At 41.4% G+C, this 26,121-nt stretch overlaps 2 protein-coding genes across 6 annotated transcripts in view; one reads left to right on the forward strand and one right to left on the reverse strand.

Annotated features, from left to right (window-relative positions):
• gas7b (growth arrest-specific 7b) overlaps window positions 1–22,515 on the forward strand; it is a 57,298-nt gene extending 34,783 nt beyond the window's left edge. Inside the window, exons 6-14 of the mRNA XM_008437743.3 lie at window positions 4,725–4,814; window positions 7,621–7,736; window positions 7,991–8,065; window positions 14,076–14,154; window positions 16,523–16,651; window positions 16,836–16,959; window positions 20,855–20,934; window positions 21,036–21,134; window positions 21,474–22,515. Of these exons, the coding sequence (XP_008435965.1) occupies window positions 4,725–4,814; window positions 7,621–7,736; window positions 7,991–8,065; window positions 14,076–14,154; window positions 16,523–16,651; window positions 16,836–16,959; window positions 20,855–20,934; window positions 21,036–21,134; window positions 21,474–21,587 (906 nt within the window). The 3' untranslated portion in view covers window positions 21,588–22,515. The remainder of the gene's footprint in view (window positions 1–4,724; window positions 4,815–7,620; window positions 7,737–7,990; window positions 8,066–14,075; window positions 14,155–16,522; window positions 16,652–16,835; window positions 16,960–20,854; window positions 20,935–21,035; window positions 21,135–21,473) is intronic.
• A 1,112-nt stretch (window positions 22,516–23,627) lies between these two features.
• Window positions 23,628–26,121, reverse strand: part of LOC103481922 (putative uncharacterized protein MYH16) — a 47,623-nt gene continuing 45,129 nt past the window's right edge. For all 5 annotated transcript variants that reach the window (XM_008437747.3, XM_008437746.3, XM_008437745.3 and 2 more), the window contains 3 exons: window positions 25,679–25,879; window positions 25,447–25,593; window positions 23,628–24,325 (listed from right to left, as the gene is read on the reverse strand). In XM_008437747.3, coding sequence (XP_008435969.1) covers window positions 24,173–24,325; window positions 25,447–25,593; window positions 25,679–25,879 — 501 coding nt within the window. In that variant the 3' untranslated portion in view covers window positions 23,628–24,172. The remainder of the gene's footprint in view (window positions 24,326–25,446; window positions 25,594–25,678; window positions 25,880–26,121) is intronic.

Raw genomic sequence — 26,121 nt, forward strand, 5'->3', positions numbered from 1 at the left:
ACCATTATCCCCGTTGTACCAAACTTTACATTTGGCACAATGGAGTCAGTCAATCACTTTTTTCCTGGAAACTGCCAAACCCAAACTCATCTATTGGTTTGTAAGACAAAGTAGGATAGTTAATCAGTCAGATAAACATGTCTGCATCCAACACTTTGGCGATGTAAGGCTTATGTGCAGCTACCTGGTCATGGTAACTGATTCAATGAAGCTGTTTATGGATTGTTTTTCAGCTAATTTCAAGGCCACATGAAGTTGGAAGCCTGTAGCTATTGACTGCAGAAAGTTGGTAATATTTGCAAATAATGAATCTGGGCATTCTCCATGATGTTACACATCTTACCTGAGTTCCACCTTGCTATTATATCTCTAACAGTTGACTGTAGAGTATTTAGTAGTGAACTGGACTTGCTCTACAGGTGGCATCCTATCACAGTACAACGCTGGAGTACACTGATCTCCTGAGAACAACCCATGAAATGGTTGGAGAATCTGGCATGCCTAGGTGCTTGATTTATTACATATGTGGCAATGAAAGTGATTGGATTACCCAAATTCCATAATTTGAAAGGTGACCCAATAGTGTTGACAAAATAGTGTAATGGTGTTTTCACACCTTGTAGTCCGGTAGAGCCGGTTCGATTGGAGATGAAAAGTGCAACATTTGTTACATTTTCATCTGGTGCAGTTCATTTTCAAACTGCATTGTCTCAAACAAACCAAAGCGTGTTCCTCCCATAGCCTGTGGCGATGATGCACCAAGAACTACTGAAGAAGCATGAGTGCAACTTCCATCTCCATAAAATACAAACAAAAATGAAGTAGTGAAAGATTTTAGCATTTGTAGATTTTTTCTTCTTCTCTTCGGAAAGAGTCCCAGAACCCAGAATGCCCTATGGTTCGCTTCCTGCTTTCAGAGCGATCTCCGGTCGAACCACACCAGGGTTCACTTCAACTGAACCGAGACCTAGATTTTTAGGCTTTTTTGATCCACATCAGACTTCGATTGCGTATTCACACCTCAAACAAACTAGACTTTCTAGGCAAACAAACTAGAGTTCGATTAAAGCGGAGTAAACGGGGCTGGTGTGAATGCACCTTGAGTTTAAATGTTCATGTCCCCCATTGCCTTGTAAAGCCTCGCTTCGTGGTGGCACATTTGCTTTGTCTAGGCAACAGTTTGTTGTTTTAACAGAACATTTTGAGCACTTCACATTTTTTTTTCACACTTGAGCTGTCAGCTTTCCGACTCTGTTTGGAACCTTTAAACATCAACATGTGCTATGCTGAAACGGCCCAGCTGTGTGAATCTCACAGTCATTGCATGACCCTTGGCAGCAGTCAGTTCGCACATACCGCTTAACAGCTGACAACGTTTTAGTCCGTTCGAGATGTCTGATTCCCCCTGCCAAATTCTGTCTGGGCATGTGGGCTGATAAAAATTACTAACATTACCAAATTAGTTTGGGATTTCAGCAACAAGGTTCATTTAGCCATTTTAAAAGAACTCCTTGGGAGTTCTGTTTGGAGTGATGAGAGTCACTCTGCTGCCACGACACATGCATTTTCTATGGAATGTTGTCTTTTTCATTTTGATCTTCTGTGTTAGCGAATTAGCACCAGCTTCTGTAACGTACACACAGCAGCCTTGGCTGAAGCCGTGCTTCACCCACGTCTAGTTTGTTTTTCACATGTGAGGTAGGTGCAAAGGAAAGCTCTTTCCAACAAGACCAAAAGGATGAAAGTCTCACTGTATTGTATTTTTATGAGCCATAAAACATCTTAGGCCACTTCTGTTTGTGCCAATTGCAAATACACAAAACAGAAGAAAAGGTAGCCGCACAGCTGTCGATACACACACAGCTGGTTCAGCGAAGCGTCTGGTGAGAAACTGGTGGTGGCTTTCTGAAATTTTCCCATGTGGACAACAGGAACATGCAGCCGCTGCAGGCCTAAGACGGAGGGGACGGGCATTTTAAACAAGCATGCAGTTGGAAAATCACTGCCAATTATCCTGTTAATAACCAAGGCCCAACTCTAGCAACACGTGACTGTGGAAAATGACTGACAATCACACTTTTCACAGTGGATGCTTATTTAACAGTTTAATCATGAAGTGGTAATTACAGTTCTTCACATCGGCTTTAGAACATGTTCATTGTAAGACTTTAAGTTCTAAATATATCTGAGAGGCGCAATCAGCATAACACATCTCACAAAGTGCAAACGATAGCAGCAGCTTTGTGATTTTGGCTGTTTCTTATTGTTGTTTACAAGAAGTGAAGAATGAGTCTGGTGACCTGCTGTAATTATAAACCTGTTTGGGCTAATTCTGCAAGATGCTGGTATTTTGTTGAGCATAGTCTCCACTTACTTTGCGTATCAGTAAGTGGAGTCAGAATGTGGAATCATTTGAATATTGACCATAAAACTGTTCAAATGATCATATAGACATATGATTATTGCTGGATGTAACCTATATTATTAGACAATTATTGTTTGTGTTTTTTGTATTGATGCTAGTTTTGTTTCTTGGTGAAATTGAAAGAAATAATTGTTCATCCACTGTAGCTAAACTTAAATAGTTGAACTATTTACCGTATTTTCCGCACTATAAGGCGCACCTAAAAACCTTCAATTTCCTCAAAAGCCGACAGTGCGCCTTATAATCCAGTGCGCCTTATATATGGACCAATATTGAGCCACAACAGGTCTAGCAACTACGGTAAGCAGCCGGCGACTTCATTTTCCCCCGCAGAAGAAGAAGTACGCGGTGCATGCTGGGATAGTTGTCAGAACGCCGGTTTGATAATGCATTTAAAGCCAGGGGGGGGGGAAGAGAGACGGAGACTGCAGCGGCAGCGTATCGGTTGGTCTGTGTTACCCAGAAAGCAGTTGGGCACAATATCGCAACACCAACACCGTGAGTGAAGCAATGACTGGGGCAGCCTACTATATAAAATACTCGGGGACCACTTCTTTATAAATCTGGATGTGTGATAATAGAGTATGGAACAAATTGGCAACCGAAGCTGAAGCGTCTATTCTATGCGCCTTATAATACGGTGCGCCTTATATATGAAAAAAGTTTTAGGGTTGGGGTTAGGGTTATATATATATATATATATATATATATATATATATATATATATACAAAAGTCTTATAAAATATCAATAAGGTGCATTTAAGTTTGTAGTTCAATTGTCACAGCAGAAATGGATGCTGAATGGTATGTTAGAAATTTGAGGATAATTCATATCTATGACTCTCACGCTTCGTCTATCAAGGAATGTGTGTCAAACAAATGTAGCCCATCTCCTTATGTCATTGGAGATCTTTACAAAAGGAAGCAGGGGTTTTGTTTAAAGCCCCCCTAACCCTTTACCTCTACTGAGGAGGCGCTTCCCTCTGAGAAATTATAACACTTATTCCAAAGTAAACTTGGAAAAGAGGCCTTTTACTACTTTTCTTCCCATGGCAGTTTGAATATTGCTTCTGGAAAAGTCATCAGCAGACCTCTGCTGCTTACCAGCTTCCTCTGCAAAGAGAGGCTGTGCCAACGGACTGCCACTGACGTTTTGTTGAAACAAAGCTGTGCATCTTCTCTGCAGGCTGAGGAAGACGGAAGATGTGATTATGAAGATGCATTTTTTTTTTTCCGGGGGATATTTCGTTGGACGCCTCCGACGTAAAAAGATGTAAAGAGAAAAACAACCTTAGGGATACTTTTGGTATCCTTGCAGCTCACTGAAACTTATTTCTTCTTAAACGTGGTTTAATTAAAAGCAGTTATTTATGCTTTTTGCGTGTAATAGAGCGAATAATTGCAATCACATTTTGATCAGAAGTATAGCGCTGGTGACTCTGGGGAAGAAAACAGACAAAGTGCTGTTAACTTTTGCAGGACAATTTAAAAGCAATATTAGGTAATCCAGGATGTTGGTTGATAAATTCGCAGTGTTGTGTCAGAACACGTGCTGAAAATACCTTCCCTAAGATTAATCAGAACAGGAAGCAGAAGTGAACTGTGTTGTATTTAAATCATTCTCTTTGGTTTGCTGTGTCCTGGCTGCAGAAAAAGAGTGAAAACTAAAGACGCATGTATGCATGTAAATACATTCATCTCAGTCAGTCAGAATGTCTTCAAAAAGTAACTTTTTTTCTGAAATTAAACTTTAAAAAAGTGAAGTTAAAATGTTGTATAGATTAATAATACTTAAAGTCGTATTTTCCAGGTATTTATTTCTATTAGTGTTTAGAATTTGGGTTTACAGCTCATAAAAACTCAAAATTCAGTTTCCCTGTATAACCTCCACATTAAAAAGGAAATATTTTTATGAAGTTATAGACTGCTGTGTTTTGACCATAATCATGTGGAAACTGCTGACTTGACAGTTCTCCTGCTGAAAGACGAGTTTAAAGAAACTGGCTTTTTGCAGAGTGCTGCATACAGGCATGTTAATGTAAAGTTTATTAAGTGAGTAAATAATTAAACTTTATCTACATGTCAGAGGTCATTGGTCAAAAACCAACAAAGTGTTGTATAATAAAACAAATGTGTGGTGAAAACATCTGAGCTGCTTGAGGAATGCGCCTCTGCTGACGAGCTTTATGGAGACGCAGATTTCATTTTCCAATACCTTCTCTAATGACCATAGTGTCGCTATTCTTAATAGCTTCAACACTCCAGTATGGATCCATCATCTCTGTCTTCATCCCGCAGATCAACTGTGTGACGTTTCCGTCTCCAATCTTTATGGCCGAACAGCAGCTGCTGAAACCCGACGAGTGGAGCTACTGTGACTACTTCTGGGTACGTTTTCCTCAATGTTCTGCACGTTCATTTTCTGTATTTCAGTATTCATGGCATTCTGAACAAAATGGGGATGGTTACAGCTCTCCGCTGTTCTACTTTGCTGTTCTTCCTTCAAACATGCCATAAAACGTGCAAGAGTTACCCCTCCGTGATCCACTGTCATGTTATTTAGGACACAAGCTCTTGGTCATACGCTCTCACTGTGTGGATGCAGAGTTGCATCACTTCTAGATGTAAGTTGATGCTCTACAAAAGAGAATATTGGCTGTCTTTTGAAAAAAAATGTAAGGATGTACAGTCTTTGAAATATATACAGACTTATTTTTAGTAAAGAATTACTGCATAACTGCTAATATAACTATATAAATAGGTTACATTCATTAATTTGTTTCTTCATGTAGCCCTTTACACGTTGGTGACCAAACTGTGCCACAAAATCAATATAAAAAGTACAATTTTAAATAGCAGAGGAAACAAAACGAAACAAACAAGGTAGATAAAATCAAAAGTGTCATCACATTTTTAGGCAATAAAAGCCTGAATAATAAGAAAGAAAAGTCTTGACTTAAAAAGGACAAGATCGAAGGTCTGATTTCAGTTGAGGTGCGGCCAGAGAAAAATCTTGGTTGTCTGTGCAACTGTAAGTAAATGTTGAATAGAAAATCTCAGTAACTCAGATAAACAACAACGCTATTACAAGCTTTAAAAAGAAATAAGAAACTCTTAAAATCCACAATTAGTCAATCTGCAGAAAATAGAAGCTTTAAAGTTTAATCATTTTGGACTCGGCTGCATGAGGTTTTGCAGAGACATGTTTAAAAAGCCATCATCAAATCACCATCTGAACCTTTAAAGTGAATAAAAAGGCTTCACGGCCAAACACGTTGGTTTCCCTTCCATTTGTTTCCATCTCTGGATTATTTCTCTAAACATATTTTTAAATTTTGAACTAGAGAGAAAATGATGGAGTGAAGTTGGAGATACTCTACGAGGGTAAACAAAAATAACACCGGATCCTTTACATCTTTCGACGCGAGTCCACTCTGCAGAGAGTCAGCGCCGGGCTGTTCCGTGATACAGAACACTGCACAGTGGGATGACACGGTACCAAGTAACGGCCTGGAACACAGCGAGCCAGCGGGCCTTTGTTGCTCTGTTTGGACATCTCCCACCCCTGCAGTGTAATCTCTACCAGGTGCACGCCGCGCCTGCAGCACTCTGACACGCTGCAGTCACTTCCAGAGGGGGGGATGTTCTTATTGAATGTTTCGGAAAAAGATTTCTCTCTGTGAAAGGAAAAGCAAAATGCTTTTGAGAATTAGTAGAATTTATTTTTGTGTCACAAGATGCATCATCATGATCCTTAAAATTGCTTCTTCTCTGAATGAATATTGGAGTTAGGAAAGCTTGGTAGACTCGGACCAAAATTTCGGTTCGATTTCACGTCGCACTCCGTCAAACAAACCAAACCTTTCGGAAAACCTTTTCCAAGAACCACTGAATGAAACGATATGAAATATTGTATATGAATATGAAAAGCTCTGAGCACAACTTCCTTATTCACAAAATGTGAACAAAAAATAGTCGTGTCAGATTTTAGCAGTTGAAGGATTTTGTTTTTGGTAAAAAAACGAAAATAAAAAAAAAGACATGAGCCATTTCTCCCACTATCACTAGGCACAGGTGTTTGTTTTTGTTGTTGTATTATAGTGCCCTGCACTATAATACACTTCCTGCTTTTGGGGTGGCCTCTGGTCTGATTGCCATTCACATGGGCATTCAAACTGCACCAGAATTCACTTCAACCAAAACTAGACCAGGGTGTTTAGGTGGACCAGAGTTCTCTATTTTTGGTCCCCCTCATAGTTAGATGACGCATTCACACCTTCCTTAACCAACCGGATTTTCTTGGCAAATAAACTAGAGTTCACTTAAAGCGCACCAAGCAGGACTGGTGTGAATGATGCACCCCGGATTGCCAACCTGTGCAAACTTGTTGAGATAAAGGCTTCCATTTACCCTCCTCCTTCACCTGGCATGTACCCACATATCATCACTGACTGTAAAGATGTGCAAGAAGAACCTCCATGTGTTTTATTGTGCTGGAACCACATCGTCTCTAACCGATGACGCAGTCAAAGAGTTCCTCGACACATCCACCTTTGTTCCACTGAGCCATAGTCCTCGTTCCCTTCTGGTAGTTCTAGTTTAGCTTTTCTAGACGTTAATCCCATTTCTTTCAGATGATTTTCTGCAGTTTGCTCACAGATATTCACCCCACTTCCTGCGTTTTGTGTCCAGAACACGAGTTTAAATTGTCTGTTCTGACGGAAGTGAGGATGTTTCCCTTCTGCAGCCTTAATTTTGTGCTTATTTTTCAATCCAGATGACTTGCACCGATAAATCGTCCCAGATTTCCTTAAATTTGTGAGATTCGTGGCCGGTCGATACTCGCACACAAAATCTGTACGTGCGCGGTTAGCAACAGTCCCCCCCCCCACTTTTGCCTACTTAGCAACTTTTTGAGATGAAAATAATTGATCGGCATTGGTCAAAATCAAAATTGGCAGGTCAAGCTTTATAGAGATTGGTGATTGTTTGGAAAACTGCAATCTGTGCATCCCTGCTGGAAACGACTAACATCTGCTGTCCACCTCTGCTGAGAAGAACAGGCGGAAATGTCAATCTGTCGGTGTGCAAAACCGTCGGAGACGTACCTCGGCTGCATTTTAATGTAGTTCTGATCTCATTGGTTCTTTTTCCTCAATGCATTTCTTGTGCACTTGCTGTGTTTATCTCACAGGCTGACAGGAAGGATCCCCAGGGTAACGGTTGCATCACTGGATTCGAGGTTCTGTTGCAGAAACAGCTCAAGGGTAAACAGATGCAGAAAGAGATGGCCGAGTTCATACGAGAAAGGTATCTGCTTTTATGATCTTCCGTCATCGTTCGGCACTGGGTTGTTGTTGTTTTTTTTTTTATCACGTTACCATGAAAACCAAGCAGCTGTCATTAAACAAAACCATTTCCTCCTGTTTTGTTTTGCCTTTTTTTCCCCCTTCTTCTGCTCATTTATGCACATCACTCCGTTTATTGCACAACAGAGGAAACGCAGATGGAAACCAAGTTTCATAAAAGCTGTGTTGTAATCGAGTTCTCTACGTCCCTCTCAGGATAAAGATAGAAGAAGAGTACGCCAAGAATCTCTCGAAGCTCTCGCAGATCCCTCTAGCAAGCCAGGAAGAAGGGTGAGTGACAGTGGGAAAAAAAATAAAAAAATCTAAATCTCTACACCCACCTATCGGTCTCAGAGGAGGCTGTCGCACACATGGCTGCATAAATGAATATTTTCTAAAGAAACACATGTCAGCACTGAAGGAACGGTACGCCTGCCTGGCCTGCTTAGTTTGTTGCCGCTTTAAGCATGCGCAGATTTTTAAGTCCATTCTTTTAGGATCAGTATTTTGCAGTAAAATTTTAATATTTTACTGCGTCGAAAGAAAGGAATAGTTAGAGTAGGTCAGAATATTTTCCTAATATATTTATAAATCAAGAAACGATATTCAGGCAGGTCAAAGAAAGATGCATTTAGTTTGTTTAACTTTGCTTCTTCTCACTCCTTTTTGAGTATTCTATTGTCTTTACTTATTGTGCTTCAAGTTTTATTTGATATTGTGAAACATGTTATTTTGTAAAATAGCTTATATTTTTAATAAGGCATCATGTGCATATTTTTAGCATTTAAAGTTAAATTAATGATTTTTTCCCCCCATCACTGTTAAAAAAACATTTAAGAGGTCAACCGATGTTTCACATCAGCTTCAAGTAGTTCTGTTTGGTGTAGATTGGCAGTAAGGTTAAATTAATCAGACATTCAGGCTGCTTCACGGCAAATAACCGACCAGTCGAGGCGTCCCGTTGTGAGTCGGGGTGCGGAGAACATTTTGGTGCCTCTACAGAGCAGAACTGCAACCTGTGACGGCTGTTACAGATGAGCAGAGGAGAGAAGGGCAAAAACCCACGAATGGGAAGGGGGGAGTGAGGGAAGGAGGTGTGATGCGGTGGCGATGGGGGGGCCTCCGTGAGGCTCCTGCAGAGTGTAAGAAAGTTTTCAGCCGCTCTTCTTCTCCGCCGTCTGACAGCAGAGGGGTGGGCGGGTTCGCGCTGAGAGCAGCTCTTTGTCCGGTCTGCTAAAGGAGCACGGAAAATGGAAAAGTAACAGGAAGCCGAGTGAGACACGGCTCGCAGAAGATGAGAAGCTGTGGACTCTGACTGTGACACTTGCTATTTAGCTCGTCTTATTAAGAAATTCCAGAAGGAAACGGTGACCCTGCATAGCAACATGACAACTTGTTTTTGTGTGTGTGTGTGTGTGTGTGTGTGTATGTTTTGCAGATGCACAAGTGAAAAACCAGCCTCTGTTAACTGAACAACTCATAAATGTCATTTTTTGTGTTTTATGGTTCTAGGGCAGCTGGGAAAATTTGTAATTCAGACACTTTGGCTGCTGAGTCAAAAATTATAACAAAAAAAAAATGTGTTCAGTGTTGGGTGCAGTTTTTGGTAGGATATGATATTTCAAGTGATATTCTGGAAAAATCAGCATGGTATTAATATTTTTGCCCTTGATGTTTGTATTGTATATTTGTCAGAGATGCTTAAGCTCACAAAGAGTGGTGGGAACATTGTGTTGAAGTTAAAGAGTCAGAAAACGGTGATCAATATAGCCACATTCAGCAATATATATTGCTGTTATGAACGTAGGCCAACCATGCAAATGTTCTTGTATGCTTTTACTAATGCATATTTACGCACTTACTTTTTTTTCGGGATATTTGTTATATAGTGGCACTACATAAGTAAATGTAGTTATTTATGTTTCTCTACATTAATTGTGAATGTTTAATATTTCACAGTATTTCTGTTGAGTGTCTTATCCGCATTTTTTCCCAGATTACTGTTTGATCAAATCAAAGGCTACTCTGTCTGAACTCTTACAATACGTATTTAGTAAAGTGATGCTAATTTGTTTCCAGTAAGCCAGTTGTCTTTTTGGTTCATGTTTTGATTTCTTAGACGCAAATTATTTAAAGTCATGATAAAGGAAAACTTACCCAGTGAAATAGACTTGCTGGCTACTGGCTAGTGTTGCCAACAGGTAGCTAGCTTGCTAACTGCTAGTCAGTGAATTTTACAGATGTCTTGTTGTTTTTGTTCGTACTTGCTGAATTTATAGATTTAATTTTACATTCTTAGCGTGGTGTCAGAGGAAATGAGAGGAATTGGAGGTGAGTGCTTAATTTAGCAATGTTTAATGAGGCCAACCCTCCCCTGCAGGGTTTAGCGAACATACATGTAAGCTAGCTCCATCATATTAACATGGTGACAGAGAGTGGGTTGGAGCCGTCCTTGACAGAATCCAGATTATGCCAGCCTGCTCGGTCTGCCCACACCCACAAAAGTGCAGCACAATACTTTCATTATGCTTCGCCTCAGGCTGGTTCTGTTGTTGGACGGGACAATCAGCGTTTTGTTGCTCGGTTCCTCCGATCCGACCAGAACCAGCCGTCTGTTTATTCCTGAATTTACCATTTGTTTGGTCGAGATGCGGCTGTGAGGCATGTGACATTTTTTCTTAAGCTGCAGATTCTACTCCGTATCAGATTTGCCAAATAAAAGGGGGTCTACAGCGGGAGATCACTTTCCCTCCGAAATCCAATATGTTGTTGGGAACGATTGCCTGTCAGAGGGGCATGTAAGGCTGCGGACGTTTGACGGATCCACTTTACCGAGTCCGAATAATATTTGAAGTGGCACTAAGCTTCTACAGCTTTGAATCAGAAGACACAAAAATTATGTGTTTTTCTGTTAGTTTCTTTGTATTCTTCTCCATCATTTTCTTGTCAACTCCAGCACATTTATTCGTAAACCCTGGACTTGCTTCAGTAAATAAAATGGTCTCTTCACAGCCATGACATGCAATATAAATGAAGTTTTAAAATTTTGAATAAAAACTGGAGCAAAACCTCAGATCCCTATCACTTTTTAAATGGCTTTGTCATTTCTTTAAACTGTCTTTTCACTCATTTTCACCATGTCTTGTTAAAGTATTTAGCCTGAAAGAATTTGACACTTTCCTGTTGAATAGCTTTTTAAGATTGCTCAGACTTCAATCTTAACCATCCCACTCAAATGGCATCATAGCTAACTGAGTCTTTGCTCAGTAACAACATTCACTCTGAAGAGGGTTTGTTAATGAGATCTATTATTAACAAACCCTTGTTGATAACATTATTAACAAGGGTCAATATCTGATCTTATTAACCCTTGTTAACCCTTGAATGCAATCTGATCTTGCATTCAAGATCAGATTTCAAGCTGTAAAAAATGTTTTCTCCGGGACATCATTGATGAATTATAATTTTAGGACACAAAATTGGCAAAAAGGCTGCAGCTATAGAATACTGAAATTAATGAATGCTAAAGATTCTGTTTTACTCATTGGTTTAATGCAAAAAGATTTTAGCAGTGTGGTTGTTGACCCCCACAGAAACATCAGTAAAAAAGGAGTTGTACATAATTACACTGGAGACTCTACAACAAGGTCAATAAACCTTACCATCCAAAAAGTTAAAGATTGTTAGTTCAGAGCTGTAAAAAGCAGAACATCAGGACATTTTTGTTTTATTTCTAGAAGGTTATAGAGTACAGAATAATTTAACATAACACGTCAAAAAGCACATAATTTGCAATGTACTGTTTAAAACTGTTCATGAAAAGAAACATTCTAGTTTCTGTCCGTTTCTGTGAAAACACAAAGAAATGCTGCTCCCAGGATTGCTCAGTTCTTTATCATATCAGAATTGATTAGTAATTATTAAGCCACAATGGAGGATCTCATGCAGTGGTAGATTCAAAGTGAATCGTTGACGCCTTCTCTAGACTCTAATTGGGTCTTTTTGCCATATTTTCAGAGACTAATGAAGTAATCCTACATCTTGTTTAATCCTTCCCACTCTTCCTTTCACCAGCTTTGAGTTATTTGAAGATTTGTTGAGAAAGTTTCAGAGTGTTGCTTGTTCACAAAAAAGGTTCCTTTGGTCATGTTCATTGTTCCACCATGAACATGACCAATTAAACATGGTTTAAAGCATGTTTTGCTTTAAACCAAAACATGCTGTTTTGGTTTAAAGCAAACCACTGTAAAAATCATCACTTTAAGCCGTATCATCTTTCACTTGTAGCTTGCTGTTTATACAACCAAATGTTCATCTGACTGTAAATATTATGCTGTGTAAACATGGATCATAACAGTGGTGGGAGTGGGATTCCTGGGTCGACATTCCGGTGGTAATAGCTCAGTTTTTGTACATCTTCTCTGCGTTCTGTCAGATTCACCGTATTTTTATCTACACAAAGCCACACAGTCAGCAGAGAGAGAGAGAGAGAGAGAGAGAGAGAGAGAGAGAGAGAGAGAGAGAGAGAGAGAGAGAGAGAGAGAGAGAGAGAGAGAGAGAGAGAGAGAGAGAGAGAGAGAGAGAGAGAGAGAGAGAGAGAGAGAGAGAGAGAGAGAGAGAGAGAGAGAGAGAGAGAGAGAGAGAGAGAGAGAGAGAGAGAGAGACTCAATAACAATATATCTCATGATATGGTCAATATGGAAACTTATATGGTCAATATTAGTGGATAATACTTCTGATAGAATAGTCAATAATTTCATTGAACTTCTATCCAGAACTGCACAGCATTCTGGGAGATGTGGGCAGAGGAAATGCTTTAGCCGCTCAACCTCTCACAGCCAGCTATGCAAGGTTGGTGGCATCAACTAACTCACTTGCTTTTTGGTTACCTAGCAACAACTTGTTGAGTAACTTGTGGTTGCTTAGCAACAACTTGTTGAGTAACTTGTGGTTGCTTAGCAACAACTCGTTGCATAACTTGTGGTTGCCTAGCAACAACTTGTTGAGTAACTTGCGCAGCAGCGGTTTAAGGTTTCGCCACCAAGCCTCATAAATGCTTAAAGTAAAAGAAAACTGCAAACTGGAAATGTCACACCACCAGCTTGGCTGTATTTCAGATATATAAAGCAATCCCCCCCCCAAAAAAAATCTGCAATTATCAATATTGACTGACATGAAGCGCTTATATCTTATATGATGCGTTTTTCAGTCATGTCGTCCAGTCCTAATATCAGATGTGGATATTGCCTCAAATTTTCATTTCTGTGCATCCCTACAGGAGGGAGAACCAAAACTCCAAATTGTAGAATTTATATTGTGATTTCCAGATTTAGAGGTTTAAATGTATTTAAATAAATAAAAAAATTGCTCATCTTTGATCATGATTACTATTTCTTGTGGGTTTTCCATGCTGCTGGAAATCTTTATAAGATTTGGTTGGACCTAGAAGATTATGAAGTATTTTTATAATTCCACCTCTTTATGAGTTGATTGTTGGTTGGCTTTTGTTATGGAGAGTTGCCTTAATTTTAAGACACAAATCCAGTCATTGCTTCTTTTTTTTTTTTTCTGTAACAACTCGAAAGCATTCGCTGTGAAATGGGTTTTTTGCAGCTCTGGACGTGTTGGAGGCCACGGCTCCGCAGGTGCCAGGCTTTCCCCCAGCCTGCGTCAGGAATGCGTTGGATGCCAGAGAGAGGGAATTCCGCGCATGTCTTCCATTCACAGCGAGGCTTTGAAGCGAGCCGCTCGCCCGTAAAGACCGTCGGTCCTGGATCCCAGTGGCCTCGTGTCGTGCCTCTTGACTATCTGCCCGCTGGCTGATGCTTTTACAGTCCTCAGTTTAATGAAAAACAAAAGGGTCATCCAGCCGACCCGTGTTTTCTCTTTCTCTCAGGCAAACCCGTCTGGATTATTAAAGAGACAAACGATGAGTGTCTCCCGACTGTGTTGAGCTCATGGCTGAGAGGAGACTCGGATATCTGATGTCTCCTACGTCCTAATGGCCCGTTGAACTCGCTGCGGCTTAGCTCGCTTGATTCATCGGCTGCTTGTGTGTGAATGAACTTTTGCACTGGCGGCTCCTGGACCCCATCTGTGTGCAGTTGACAGTCTGCGCGTGTGTGTGTGCACGTGTGTGTGTGTGTGTGCGTGCGTCACGAGCTTGTCTCCTCATACCTGCACCTATCGTCATGGCAGATCTCCCCCGTTTCATCTCATCTAATAAATCACGTGGCGTCGTTTTGATGAAGGTATGTGCAGCTTGTGGTCTCCTAACTCTGCCCGTCTTATCTGTTCCCAGGACTCTGGGAGAGGCATGGGCCCAGCTGAAGAAGAGCCTGGCAGACGAAGCCGAAGTTCATCTGAAGTTCTCTTCAAAGGTAATCCGCTTCACTTCACGATGTTTAGATCTGAGGCTAAGAATGAGCTAAGGCAGCATCACTGATTCTGTTGCCTGCAGGTTTCGTTTCCGACGGATCAGTGCTCTGAACAGGAAGTGTGGGGGTCCTCACCTGAGTCCGTACTTTGTAGAACTGTATTATTTTTGCGTAAGGCCAGAATACTCTACTAACTTTGAAAATCTAAAGCTACGGAGTTACGTTTTTATTCTTTTATTCTGATCTGTCAGATTTGACGAAGAGTGCCCAAAATTTGCAACAGATACTCGATAGATTTAGATTTGGACTTTGACCAGGGCATTCAAACAACTTGATATGTTTTCATTTCAAGCAGCAGCTCTGCCTGTATTTGAAGGGTCTCCTCCAATCTCAAGTCTTCGGTTCTTTTTCTAGGATTACCAGTTATTTCGAAGAGCATTGCCACTGCATGACGTAATGCTATTCACTCATCCAAAACACACCACCTGTTCCCTTGATTAGATCACTCAAGCTCGAGCTCCACCTTCGACGATGAAGCTCCTCCTCCCTGGAGCTGCAGTTTCAAAGCTTTCACCTCACAGAGCATCTCTCCTCCACTCAGCTCCTTCAGACTAGCCAGCAGCAAGTAGCAAACACCTGGTGGATCTGCTGAGCTCATTATACGAGCCACTTCTCAGTGAAATGCTGGTAAAAACATTAAAAGGTTAATAGAGGAGGCCTGTTGCGATAACTTCCTGAAGGTGGAGTTTCAGAAAGAGCAGGAGTTTCTTAAAGACACAGGCGCCCAATTTCAAGGATTTAAAATGTCTTTTTAGTAGTTTTCATACAGCATTTTTATAACTGAAGGTAACATAGTTACTTTATTGTGCTATAAAGTGGCACCATGCGACCAGAAAACACATAATAGTGCACCTTTAAAAACATGAGACCAAACTATTGCATCTTTCACTAATGAGCTGTACTCACACTGAGGTTGTGTCAGACTCAGGTGGAGTCTAGTTACTGATTAGGCAGATTTTGAAGGCAGTTGGATTTGTTTTCAGAATACTACATAAAATGTGGCTGAATATTAATTTACACCCCACTTTTTAGATTTTTATCTGTAAAAAATAAACCATTTATGAAAACCATTTATGTCCATGTCACAATGGCTGCACTACTTTGTGTTGGTCCGTCACATAAAATCTTAAATACTGTACATTTAGAGAAAAAAAATACAACCTGTCCTGCAATCATCGAATCACATTCCCTCGTTAGAAGACGCACGCTAACCCACCCGCTCGTCACCGTCTCTATTGTCTGGTGGCGCGACGTCCTCCTTTGTCTGTGACCATGGAAACGGACTTATTGCTGACTGTGCAAATGAGTCCAGATTGTGTTTGTGTTTTGTTTCCGTTTTCAATTCGGGCCAACTTTTCAACATTTGAACACGCAGCTCTGCAAATAAGAGGCGATCATCTCATAAAACATGCCACCAACAGTCAGTTGAAAGGGAGAAACACACGTCCCAATTAACTTTTCACGTTTGATTAGTTGAAGATGAAGCAGGGGAGAGGAGAGCGAGGCAGAAACCCGTCCTCGGTGATGTTATGCTCCAGAGATGCACAGATGTGCAGCATTCTTCCAGATTCTCAGAGGAGAGATAGGAAGCATTGGAGTGGGAATGATCTTTGAGTGATGGGCTGCGCCGTCGACTACAGGAAGGAGCTGCACTCCTTATTCACGGCTGACAGCTGGGGCAGAACGCCACGTCGCTTATTAGGATCATTAAACCGGCGACGCGCTTGCTGCAAAACACTAAAAACCGACATGATCTTGTCACATTCGTTTTGCTGGAAGCGCCTCTGTTTACTTAAACTCTCCACACGCTCGGGAATCAGGAAAAGGAAGCCGAGTGGTTTGGATAAGTCCGTAGTTTCGGATTTATCATCCTCACAAGCTCGGTGAGAGAGAGGATGATGACATAATGTGGAAAGCTACTCAAGAGCAAGAGCTAATTAAGGCTTTTGGTTTATATTCGTATGCAAACGGGTTGAAATCGTATCCTCTTGTGATTCAAAGCCTAAGCTTATAATTCTCTCAGGAAAAGCATCAGCAGATAAGAATGTCAAATAGTGATGCATCAATTTAATCCAGATAAAAACTAGTGATGGAAACTCGTTCCCACGTTAAATAAAGGCTGAAAACATGCAAGTCTATCAGTGAACAGTGTTTTTAGATTGAAGTAAAACTTAAGTGTAGAACAATTCAGTCCAGGTTTGACTGGTCCACATGTGACGGTTCTCCTGCTCTGCCCTTTCTGAAGAAACTGGGTAAACATTCTTTTGTTTGTCCTTTGGATGTGCTGATCTCTGGTTTGTTTTGTGAGCAGCTCCAGAGCGAAGTGGAGAAACCTTTCCTGACATTCAGAGAGAACTTCAAGAAGGACATGAAGAGGTTCGACCACCACATCGCCGACCTGCGGAAGCAGCTCGTTGGCCGTTACGCAGCCGTGGAGAAGGTGAGACCAGACTTGGTTCGCTCATTTTTAGCCTACTGATAAAAAAAGAACTCCACACATCTTCCATGAGAAGCATCTTTTTTCATCAGTATGAGGAAAGACCTAGTCAACAGGACTTGGTTCTCTCAAAGTAAGCGTTTTTTGTTTTATCCGTTTCATATTGGAGCTTTTTTATCTCGTTCAGGCCCGTAAAGCTCTGGCCGACAGACAGAAGGAGCTGGAGTTAAAGACCCAGCAGCTGGAGAGCAAGCTCACCAGCAAGACTGAGGAGGAGATCAAGAAGGCTCGCAGGAAATCCACACAAGCAGGTCAGAGCAGAGGTCATCCTGGGGCTGGGGGTCCCACGTCTGTGTTTGTTGTTTTAGCTCGGCCAGAGCGCCTCCTGCTTATTTATGCCGCACGTCTGCTGTGATCACTGAGGCTGGTTAATCCTGACTGACTGGTGTTGTTCTGGGGACACGCTGGCTATGGGATAGAAGAGTGACTTCCTGTCTGCAGAAGCCTTCATCTTTAACAACAGAACAGCAGATATGTGTGTGTAATAAATAGTTGCCTTGTGAATACCTTCTCCTGCCTTCTAACTTCGTTTTCTACACCCCGCTGATAGAACTTCCACACTGAAGAGTGTTGATGGTAGCATGATGTGTTTACATTTGCTGTCATGGCTGGTCCAGCTAAAGGTGCATCTCCAATAATTAGTTTTACAGAGTACACTCATTATTTTGAATGTTTTCTCTCCTCTTGGATCTTCCTATAATTGTAAACCGAATCACAGTGAAGTCATCCATATAAAATCTCCTAAAGTCCCAGTTAATCCCTGTTAATAATTATCTTAAAGGAAATTACATCTGAATCCTCCTCCGCTGTTCTTTCAGGCCCTTCATTGGATCGGCCACTTGAGGCTGTCTGTGAACCGACTTGCTGTGTTGGTCCGTTTTTGAACCAGTCATGCACTTTATCAGGGCTGAGAGCCACAATGGGATTTAAAAAAACTTATTTTTAAAGCCGGAGTGTTACAGAGGCAAGATGAAGGCTAGAAACAGAAACATTTCCTGCTCCATCATTCTGTTCGCACCAGACTGAGAGGTGTGGGTGCAAACTGGCTTTATTATCCCAGGAGAGGAAGGGAAAGGGGGGAGGTGCACTCCCACATGCTGCACAAATACACAACCATTAATTATCTGATGGCCAAAAACATCGCGCCCACTAAGTTAATTCATGGCTTCGTGGGTTTCGGAATAAAGCGTTAACTGTACAGTGAACCACTGCGTTAGGGCGTTTTTGGGGATAAAAGTTGAATTCTTTCCACTTAGTGTTTGAGCTCCCTCTCGTGGCGACGTAATTATTACATGAATTACTCCAAAGAGATCTCCCTCACTGTGAGCCACTTCAAGCAGTCGTCATGAGTGAACCGTCAGTGTAGGCGCAATGAATAAGCAACAATGCAACCTGATTATTGCTATCAGACAGTATTACTTATTGTGGTATATAAAGGAACCTTTGCAACCTGATACTGTAATGAAGTGACGAGGGATTTTCTTAAGGGTTAAGCCGTTACACAAGGAGAGAGATTTCTGAATCGTATTACCTAATGGAAACAGTTACCAGTTTTATGTTCCAGACAAAACGATGTGTTTCACCCTTTAAAGCCTTTGCGACGCTGCCTGACACAGTTCAATCAACAAGTGATCTTGGACATGGCAACGTATTTGATACCCTTCTTGTCAGAAGGCCATTGTCCAAAAGTCTTTCCCTTTATTTGCATGAAAATGCACGTGGAGCCACCTGCCACCAGCGCAAGTTCTGGACTGGTGGCAACACACTGGAGCTTTTGGTGTCATGTTTGGGTTAAGGTTTTTAGCCCACATACGAATACACCATGAGAAAGCAAAATCAGGCATAACAGTTTTATTGTGCAATGCAGAAAATCATGATTTTGCAGATTTAGATTGCAATCGGTTGAAGTTCTATGAAGACCATGAATTAGTGAGATGTTATCAAGTTGAATGAGATGAAAGGTTGCAGTAGCTTGCTGGAGAATTTGGAGATGGCTGAAGGATCCCCAGTGCCCCCTCTAGTCAGTGACTGGTGGATTATGTCTGTCATGTCTGAAGGCTTTAGATGGGAGAACGGGCAAGACAGAAGCGATCTGTACAGAAAATACTCATCGAGAAGGTGTTCTCTAGATATTTGCAGTCTCTCTGTTTTCGCAGTGATTCAGCAATCTTCTCAAGGTAGAGCAAACTCAGGAATCACTGAAAGCCAAGGAAATGCATAGGAGACTCAATGGGCACCAATTTATAAGAAAAGCGTTTAGATATACCATATCTTGTTGACCAACTGGCAGTGACGGCATGTTCCTCCCAGATCCTTTATACGCATTGCCTGATGCTGCTTAGGAGATCCCGGGTCACGCCTTGCCCTTACAACCTACTGAGCACCACAGAGCCTGAGAGTAAAGCAGAAAATAAAACGGTACCTAACCACGTCAGAACCTGGACAGCTGGAGACTTCCTGAAACCTTCCTCATTGTACCTGTCATTGTGAAGCAAAATAACGACGGCTGGAAACTTGTCTGCCCTTTAGATAAACGGTGATTTCAGCTGGACTCTGTGCGGAAATTGAGTTATCTGAGTATTTTATGACATGACAAAAGTAAAAGCCTAGACGGCCTCATGGTTGTTCATGTTTAATAGGTGCGATACCTCAGGAATGTCCATGGTTAAGAGGCAAACTCTCAGGCAGACGGTGACGTTATGAGTCAAGCAGGCACAACCACATGCTGTCACATGGAAGAAGGAACGCTCCATCCCAGCGCAGTCTCACACAGCGCCAGCCCTGCTGCCTGCTCCTTATGCAACATGGAGAAAACAGAATATAGAAACCAGAGAGGAGACTCCGACCAAAACAACTAAATCATGGCATCTGTTCTCTCATAATAAAGTCATTTGCACTTAGATTTTCATGCTTTATTACATTATCTTACCATTGTATTAACGGTAAGTGGATAAACAAATGTTAGTAGCTTCTTTGAGTTTATTGATTTTGTGTCTTTTAACACGAGAAGATTCTTAGCTAAGCTGTCAGAAGATCTTGTTGACTGCAAACTATTATGTTCCAGGAACCAGAACACAAACTTGAAAAAGACAGAACCAAGAACCTTTAGAACATTACTCTGTCCTGCTTTGCTGGCATCTGTTTGAACAGTCTTTCAATCTGCTTTGTCTCTGGACTTTGACTGGGCCATGAAATACTATTTTCCTGTGCTAGTGGGAGGAGTCACAGCTGGAGTCACAACCCGCCATCTGTAGGAATTCACAACAGCGACTGAGTTCGGACAAAAAGCCACAGACTGGGCAGAACGTCCAATATGGCTTCTATGTCCTGCGTTGTTGAATTGTGTTCGTTCGGGATTCGTCACTCTACTTTTCGGACTCTGAGGAAGCCCAACTACATGATGACCCCACCCACTCCTCAACATGTGTAAAGTTGAGCCGAGTCGTTGCTAGGTACTACCGAAAAAGTACCATTTGAGTCATCTTCTATCAGTAACAGCGTCCACACTGAAGATTGTCGTTGCCAATGACCTCCTAGTGTTTATGCATGGTGCCTCCATCGATTTCTGTGTGTAACACGTTACGTTTTGTTGCTTATCTGACTTTTTTCCTTCTAATTCATGATCCGAACACCATTAAAACTCAAATGGCTACACAAACCTTCTTACAGCAAGTTAAATAAGATCTGTATTGAGATTTAAAAGCATTCTGAGAAGCAGCTTGTTGTCAACGTGTTTGAAGTCAGTTACCATGGTGCCCTCACTGTATTTGTTTTTAGCAAGCTTTCATTTATAGGCAACACAAGCTAACGCTGAAGACAGAAGATACTGACCAGCATCACTTCCTCCCTGATCTTGTCTTCCTCACGATGAGTGTTTGTTTCATCTGTTGTCAACGGGATGCAGAATGTGTCATCACCCCTTTTTATACTCTATCGTAATGAAATCCATTATCAGCCCAGATTCTCTGCCCTGCGTTGGAATAACAGTTTGAGCTGCAGGTTCTGTGCAACAGTCTGCAAGTGTGACAGACACCTGGAGGGATAACCTGTCTTGTGACTCCACCTGCTGGATGTTTTGTGTTACATAGACCACTCCCAGTAGTATTTCTTGAATGATCGATTTTTTTTTTCCTCATCCTCCAACAGGGGATGATCTGATGCGCTGTGTCGACCTGTATAACCAGTCTCAGTCCAAGTGGTTTGAGGAGATGGTCACCACCAGCCTGGTAAGAACACACCAGTTTGGGATGAGAGAGTGTGTGCGTGTGCGTGTGAAGCGGGGCTGTTTGAAATAGAGGTTCAGGTGTTTTTGTCCCGTCCTCATCAGGAGCTGGAGAGACTGGAGGTGGAGCGGGTGGAGATGATCAGGCAGCACCTCTGTCAGTACACAACTCTACGCCACGAGACGGACATGTTCAACCAAAGTGTGAGTGCAGAGCACAGCAGCCCGCAAAACTGCAGACAATTCATTAACATAAGTTTGATGGTTTATTAGATTAAAATTGGTTTTATTCGATTAACTAGTAACATCTGCCAAGAGTTTACTCCAGAAGATGGCACCACCGGTTACCTTTAAGCAAAGACAGAATTAAAGAATGCTGATTTTTAAACTTTTATGGAAGTGACTCCCTGTGTTTTATAATTATCTCCAGCAGAGGGAACAAAGAGCCATTCGCAGTACTTGACAAAAAAAAAATTCTAAGCCATCTCCTCACAGAGGAGCTTCGTATTCCCCGTTCTCAGTTAACAGCTGCTTTCTTTGCAGACTATGGAGCCGGTGGACAAGCTCCTGCAGTGTGTGGACCCCACCAAGGACAGAGAGGTGTGGGTGCGGGAGAATAAGACGGGGGAAATCAGGCCTGTCGACATAGAGATCTGAACTCGGTGAGGACAGCTCTCTGCCTGAGGACATGACTGGGAGCTCTGAGATGGGATCTGTACCTCTTTTTTTCCCACTCATTCACACGTCGCAGCAAGCAGACCGAGGACGAACTCGCCGATCCTCTCCCCCCACCACCGACGAAGACGACGTCCATATTCGAGTGAAAAGTCCCGAACAACGCCGAGGCGTTTGAGATGCGGTGGCAGAGTTTTGTTTTAACTTACACTGATTCTTTGAACGGGAAAATAGCAACTGTGAGTGGGAATTTGTTTCCTAAAGGATACTCAGGTGAGGTGAATGATGAAGTAGCACCGACTTGTACATTTTGTAAATGTTGAGAAGCCTTTACGTCGTGCAACAGTGTAATGCTAATTCATGACAACTGCCATGATTTAACAGATGCTGCTAAAACTAAATGCAGTTAAGGCTAAGAGTGTTGCTATGATACTCCGAAGCCCGATGAGGTTCTAATTCAGTAATGGTAACATCTATGTGACTGCGATTTTTACTGTTGCTATAATGTTCTGTTGAAGCTCATGGCTTGTTGAATTTCAACAAATGATAGATTTACCATCTTAAAATGGCTGAACAACCTGATGGAGAAGGCGATTATCTGGTGATTATTTTGCAAAGGATTCTTCAAAAAATCAAGAAAATTATGGACAACCCTGAGCATTCTCTTCATGAGACTGTTGTACTACAAGAGAGAGTCTTCAGTCAGAGGCTTCTGCAGAACTGCTGTAATAAAGACTGCTACAGGAGATCTTTCTTCCCCACAGCCATCAGCATCTACGAACTCTTTGAAGAACCTTGGATAATGAGTTACAACAACATGTGATTTCCCTCTGGAATTATTAATGTATGATTGAAAATGAATTGACTTCTAAAATAAAACAATAAACATGCCTCTTTTACTGAAAATTAATCACGAATGGGCTGGTAAATATATTTCTGGGAGAAAATGTTGTAATCTATTAAAGGAGACCTAGCTAACGTTAAAGCTTGGATTTGCCAACTTTATGTTTACAGTTTGTTTATATGAAAAGATGGTAATGAAACTAATAAATTTACTCAAAAAAGACTACACGGTTAAAGACTCTGGCTAACAGTCATTTGTAGAGAACAGAAGGGACCGAGGAAAATGACATGAGCTAATGCCAGTTAGCTCTGTTAAAGGATCTACGACTAGTTGAACATGTTGGCTTAAATATGTTGAAATTTTCCTATTACCTGGTGATACGCCAAAACTCAATTACTTCAAAAATGTTCATCTTTTGTTATATTTTTCACCCACGGAGGTCGCCATTTTTTCACCGACGAGTTGATGACGTCATCAGGTCCGTTCTGTACCGGAGTCTACAGAGTAAACACAGGAAGGCTAACTCTACCAGAGTTCTTTATCATATTGCGTTTGACTGGTGCAATGTTAGATATTGCCACACTGTGTCACAATCGGCTGTAATAAAAAATAAAAAAATAATCTCGATAATTTCCCACATGAAAGAGAGTGCAATGCGAGAGCCGGTCAGGATTTGTGTGATATATAAAATCTATAATATAAATTCTACATTTATGGTTACAGGATGTACTGATGAGATTTCCCCACGCAGGCTTACAGTCAGGAAGTTGCACAATTAGAGCTGAAAGATTAAAGTCAGTTACTTATCAAAATCTATTTTAATAATGTTCTGGTGCCCCTTGTAACTATTAAATTGCACTTTCCATTTAAGTCACTGAAGAATGTGAAATAGACACTATTAGGATTTAAAGATGTATAAAAGTTTTACGTAAAATACACTTCCTTCAAAAAAAATGAAGTTCCTTTGGATGGATTTGTTGTCCAAGATGAAAGTAGTACAACTTTTATTATTTCTAAACCCTGACAGCATTACCGTTTTTTACTTTATCCCTTAGGAAGAAATTAAATATCTATTTTTTAATGGGTAATTAAGGGTTGGTCAGTTTGCTATGGATAATTAAAACTACATCTAATGTCAAAACATTTGTTTTATATTGGAAATAAAAGGAAAAGACAAGAAAAATGAAAAAAGTATTTTATAAAAGAAGCCACTTTCACATTAAAATGGTAAATGATTTGGTCAGGTCTCATCATTAGATAAAAAGCTTTGGGTACAGTTTGGACAGTTACACTTTTAGATAAAATACACTGAAAACACACTTAACATTGATAGAAAACAGGGCATTGATTATTGATTTGAATTATCGCTTGTTGATCTTGAAACCATTCCCATATCAGCGTCTGAGTTACCAACTCAAGCAACCAAAGCTCCCTGAAAGCATTTCAAATCAGAACTAACTTGTTGGAAAGACAGACGACTTGTTTTTTTAAAAGAGTTTAGCAGAGAACAGGAAGTAAGCATTTGCATCAAGAAAAATCAGCTCTGTTGTGTTTTAAAGCAGAAATGATTAAAGCTGGAACATGTCAGTGGTGGAGACGGACAACAGGAAGGTTCCATTACATATGAAGAACATAAAGTTCTGGTAATGTATTGCTGATGTTCCCACGCTGACGCTGCAGCGCTGCGTTGTTTCCGCAGAGGACGTTCGAATGTAAAGTCCGGCTAATCGATCATGAGCTTCTTCAGGGAGTTGAGGTAAGCCGGAATGAGGGAGCTGACCGACTCGTTGTCGTCGTTCAGGATCTTCTCCCCTCTCCCCTCAGAGCCCACAGAGCTGGGCGACCGGACCAGGCCCGGGTACGGAGTGCTGTAACCCTGCCGGAGAGAACACTCTGCTTTCAGAACAGAAACACACCTACAGGGTCAATCCATAAACTTTCCCTTAAACATTAAACAGTGTTAAAGTAGCTTGAACGTTGTTGCGTTTTGCCATATTACCGCCGTAAACTTCAATGAGTTTTAATGAAATATTATGCGACAGCCCAACAAAGAAATGAAGAAAAATAACATTAAAGTGTGGTTCTATTTGTATTCCTGAGTTTGCAGGATCAAATACCAGCAGGAAGACTTCTGGGGTTTGTGCCTCTGCTTCCTCAATTCTTCATAGCAACAATAGCTGGGATGGAACAATAAGGCGGTAAAACTGATCACAATAAAAGCCTTTCATATCAATATCAACAATTTTATTTATTTTTTTAAATATCTGAAATTCAGCTAAATTGCTGTTTTATCCACAGCTTTCCCTCTACGCCGTTGTTTTTAATTTTTAAAGTTATGAGGAACAGAGGGGAAACATGAAACCGCTGCTGCGCATGTTACTCAACAGGTTGTTGCTAGGTAACCACAAGTTACTCAACAGCTTGTTGCTAGGTAACCACAAGTTACTCAACAGCTTGTTGCTAGGTAGCCAAAGAGTAAGCAAGTTAGTTGGTGCCCCCAACCTCACTCAGCTGGCCGTGAGAGGTTGAGCAGCTAAAGCCTATCCTCTGCCTACATCTCCCAGAATGCTGTGCGGTTCAACATCGGAGTTCATTGAATATTCTATATATTGAATGTTGAACTTTCTATCAGATGTTTTAGTTACTGATATCGATCAGGTGTGTATCGCGATATATATTGCTATTGATTTAGATTCTCAGTAGAATTTAGATCTGGACTTTGACTAGGCCAGTCTAACACATGAATAAGCTTTGATATAAACTACTGAAGCTCGAGATGTTTACTTTTAGGGTTTTTTTCCTGCGTAAAGGAGGGTTAAATGTGAATTTACGCGACAGTTTTTTTTACTATTTTCATGTGTAAGACAGTTTTAGAAAAACTCCATTTCTTCCACTTCTCAATTATGCAAAACCTTTTGTTGGTTTGTCACATAAAATCCCAGTGAAACAAATGGAGTTCCATGTTTGTCAGAAACAGATGGTTTCTGTTCTCCTTACAGAGGAGTATCCCTTGCCGAAGCTGCCCCTGTTCTTGGTCCTGATCTTAGTCAGCGCTGACTCTGCGATGTCGGCCCGCTCCTCCGCGTCGTCCAGCTCGTGGACAGTCTTCCTGTACTTCGCCAGGTTCATGTTGGCCTGCTCCTCCTGGTGGGGCGACAGCACATGGTGAGATGCAGACAAGCACAAAGCCACCCAGAGAATCCAGAGCGGCGGCGGCGGCGCGGCGTACCGCCTCCTCCACTTGTCTCTTGTAGGCCTTCATCTTGTTCTGCAGCCGCTCCACCAGCTCCTGCATCCGCTGCTGGTTCTTCTGGTCCTCCTCGGACTGGAACAGCAGCTCCTTCAGGCGCCGCTCGTTCTTCCGCAGCGTCTTCACCGTCTCGGCGTGACGCTTCTGCTCCGAGTCCAGCTCCAGCTCCAGCTCCTTGACCTGCACAGAGTCACATTTTCGGCCTGAGCGTGGGCTACGCAGATATACATGAAGAGAGGACAGGCAGGGCTGTCGAATTTATGGTTATTGGAAATTACATGTTTTTGAAAAAATCTGGACTTTCAGCATGGTGCGAGGCCCGCCATCTTGTTTCTCTTTATTTGGACTTTGAATATAATTCAACTGTGTGACAAAATATAAAAGATCCAGCTAAGATTTTTCTTCTTCTTTCATTTTAACAA

The sequence above is a fragment of the Poecilia reticulata genome, chromosome 19 (assembly GCF_904066995.2).
Source record: "Poecilia reticulata chromosome 19, P_reticulata-male-v2, whole genome shotgun sequence".
In the NCBI taxonomy this organism is placed as follows: Eukaryota; Metazoa; Chordata; class Actinopteri; order Cyprinodontiformes; family Poeciliidae; genus Poecilia; species Poecilia reticulata.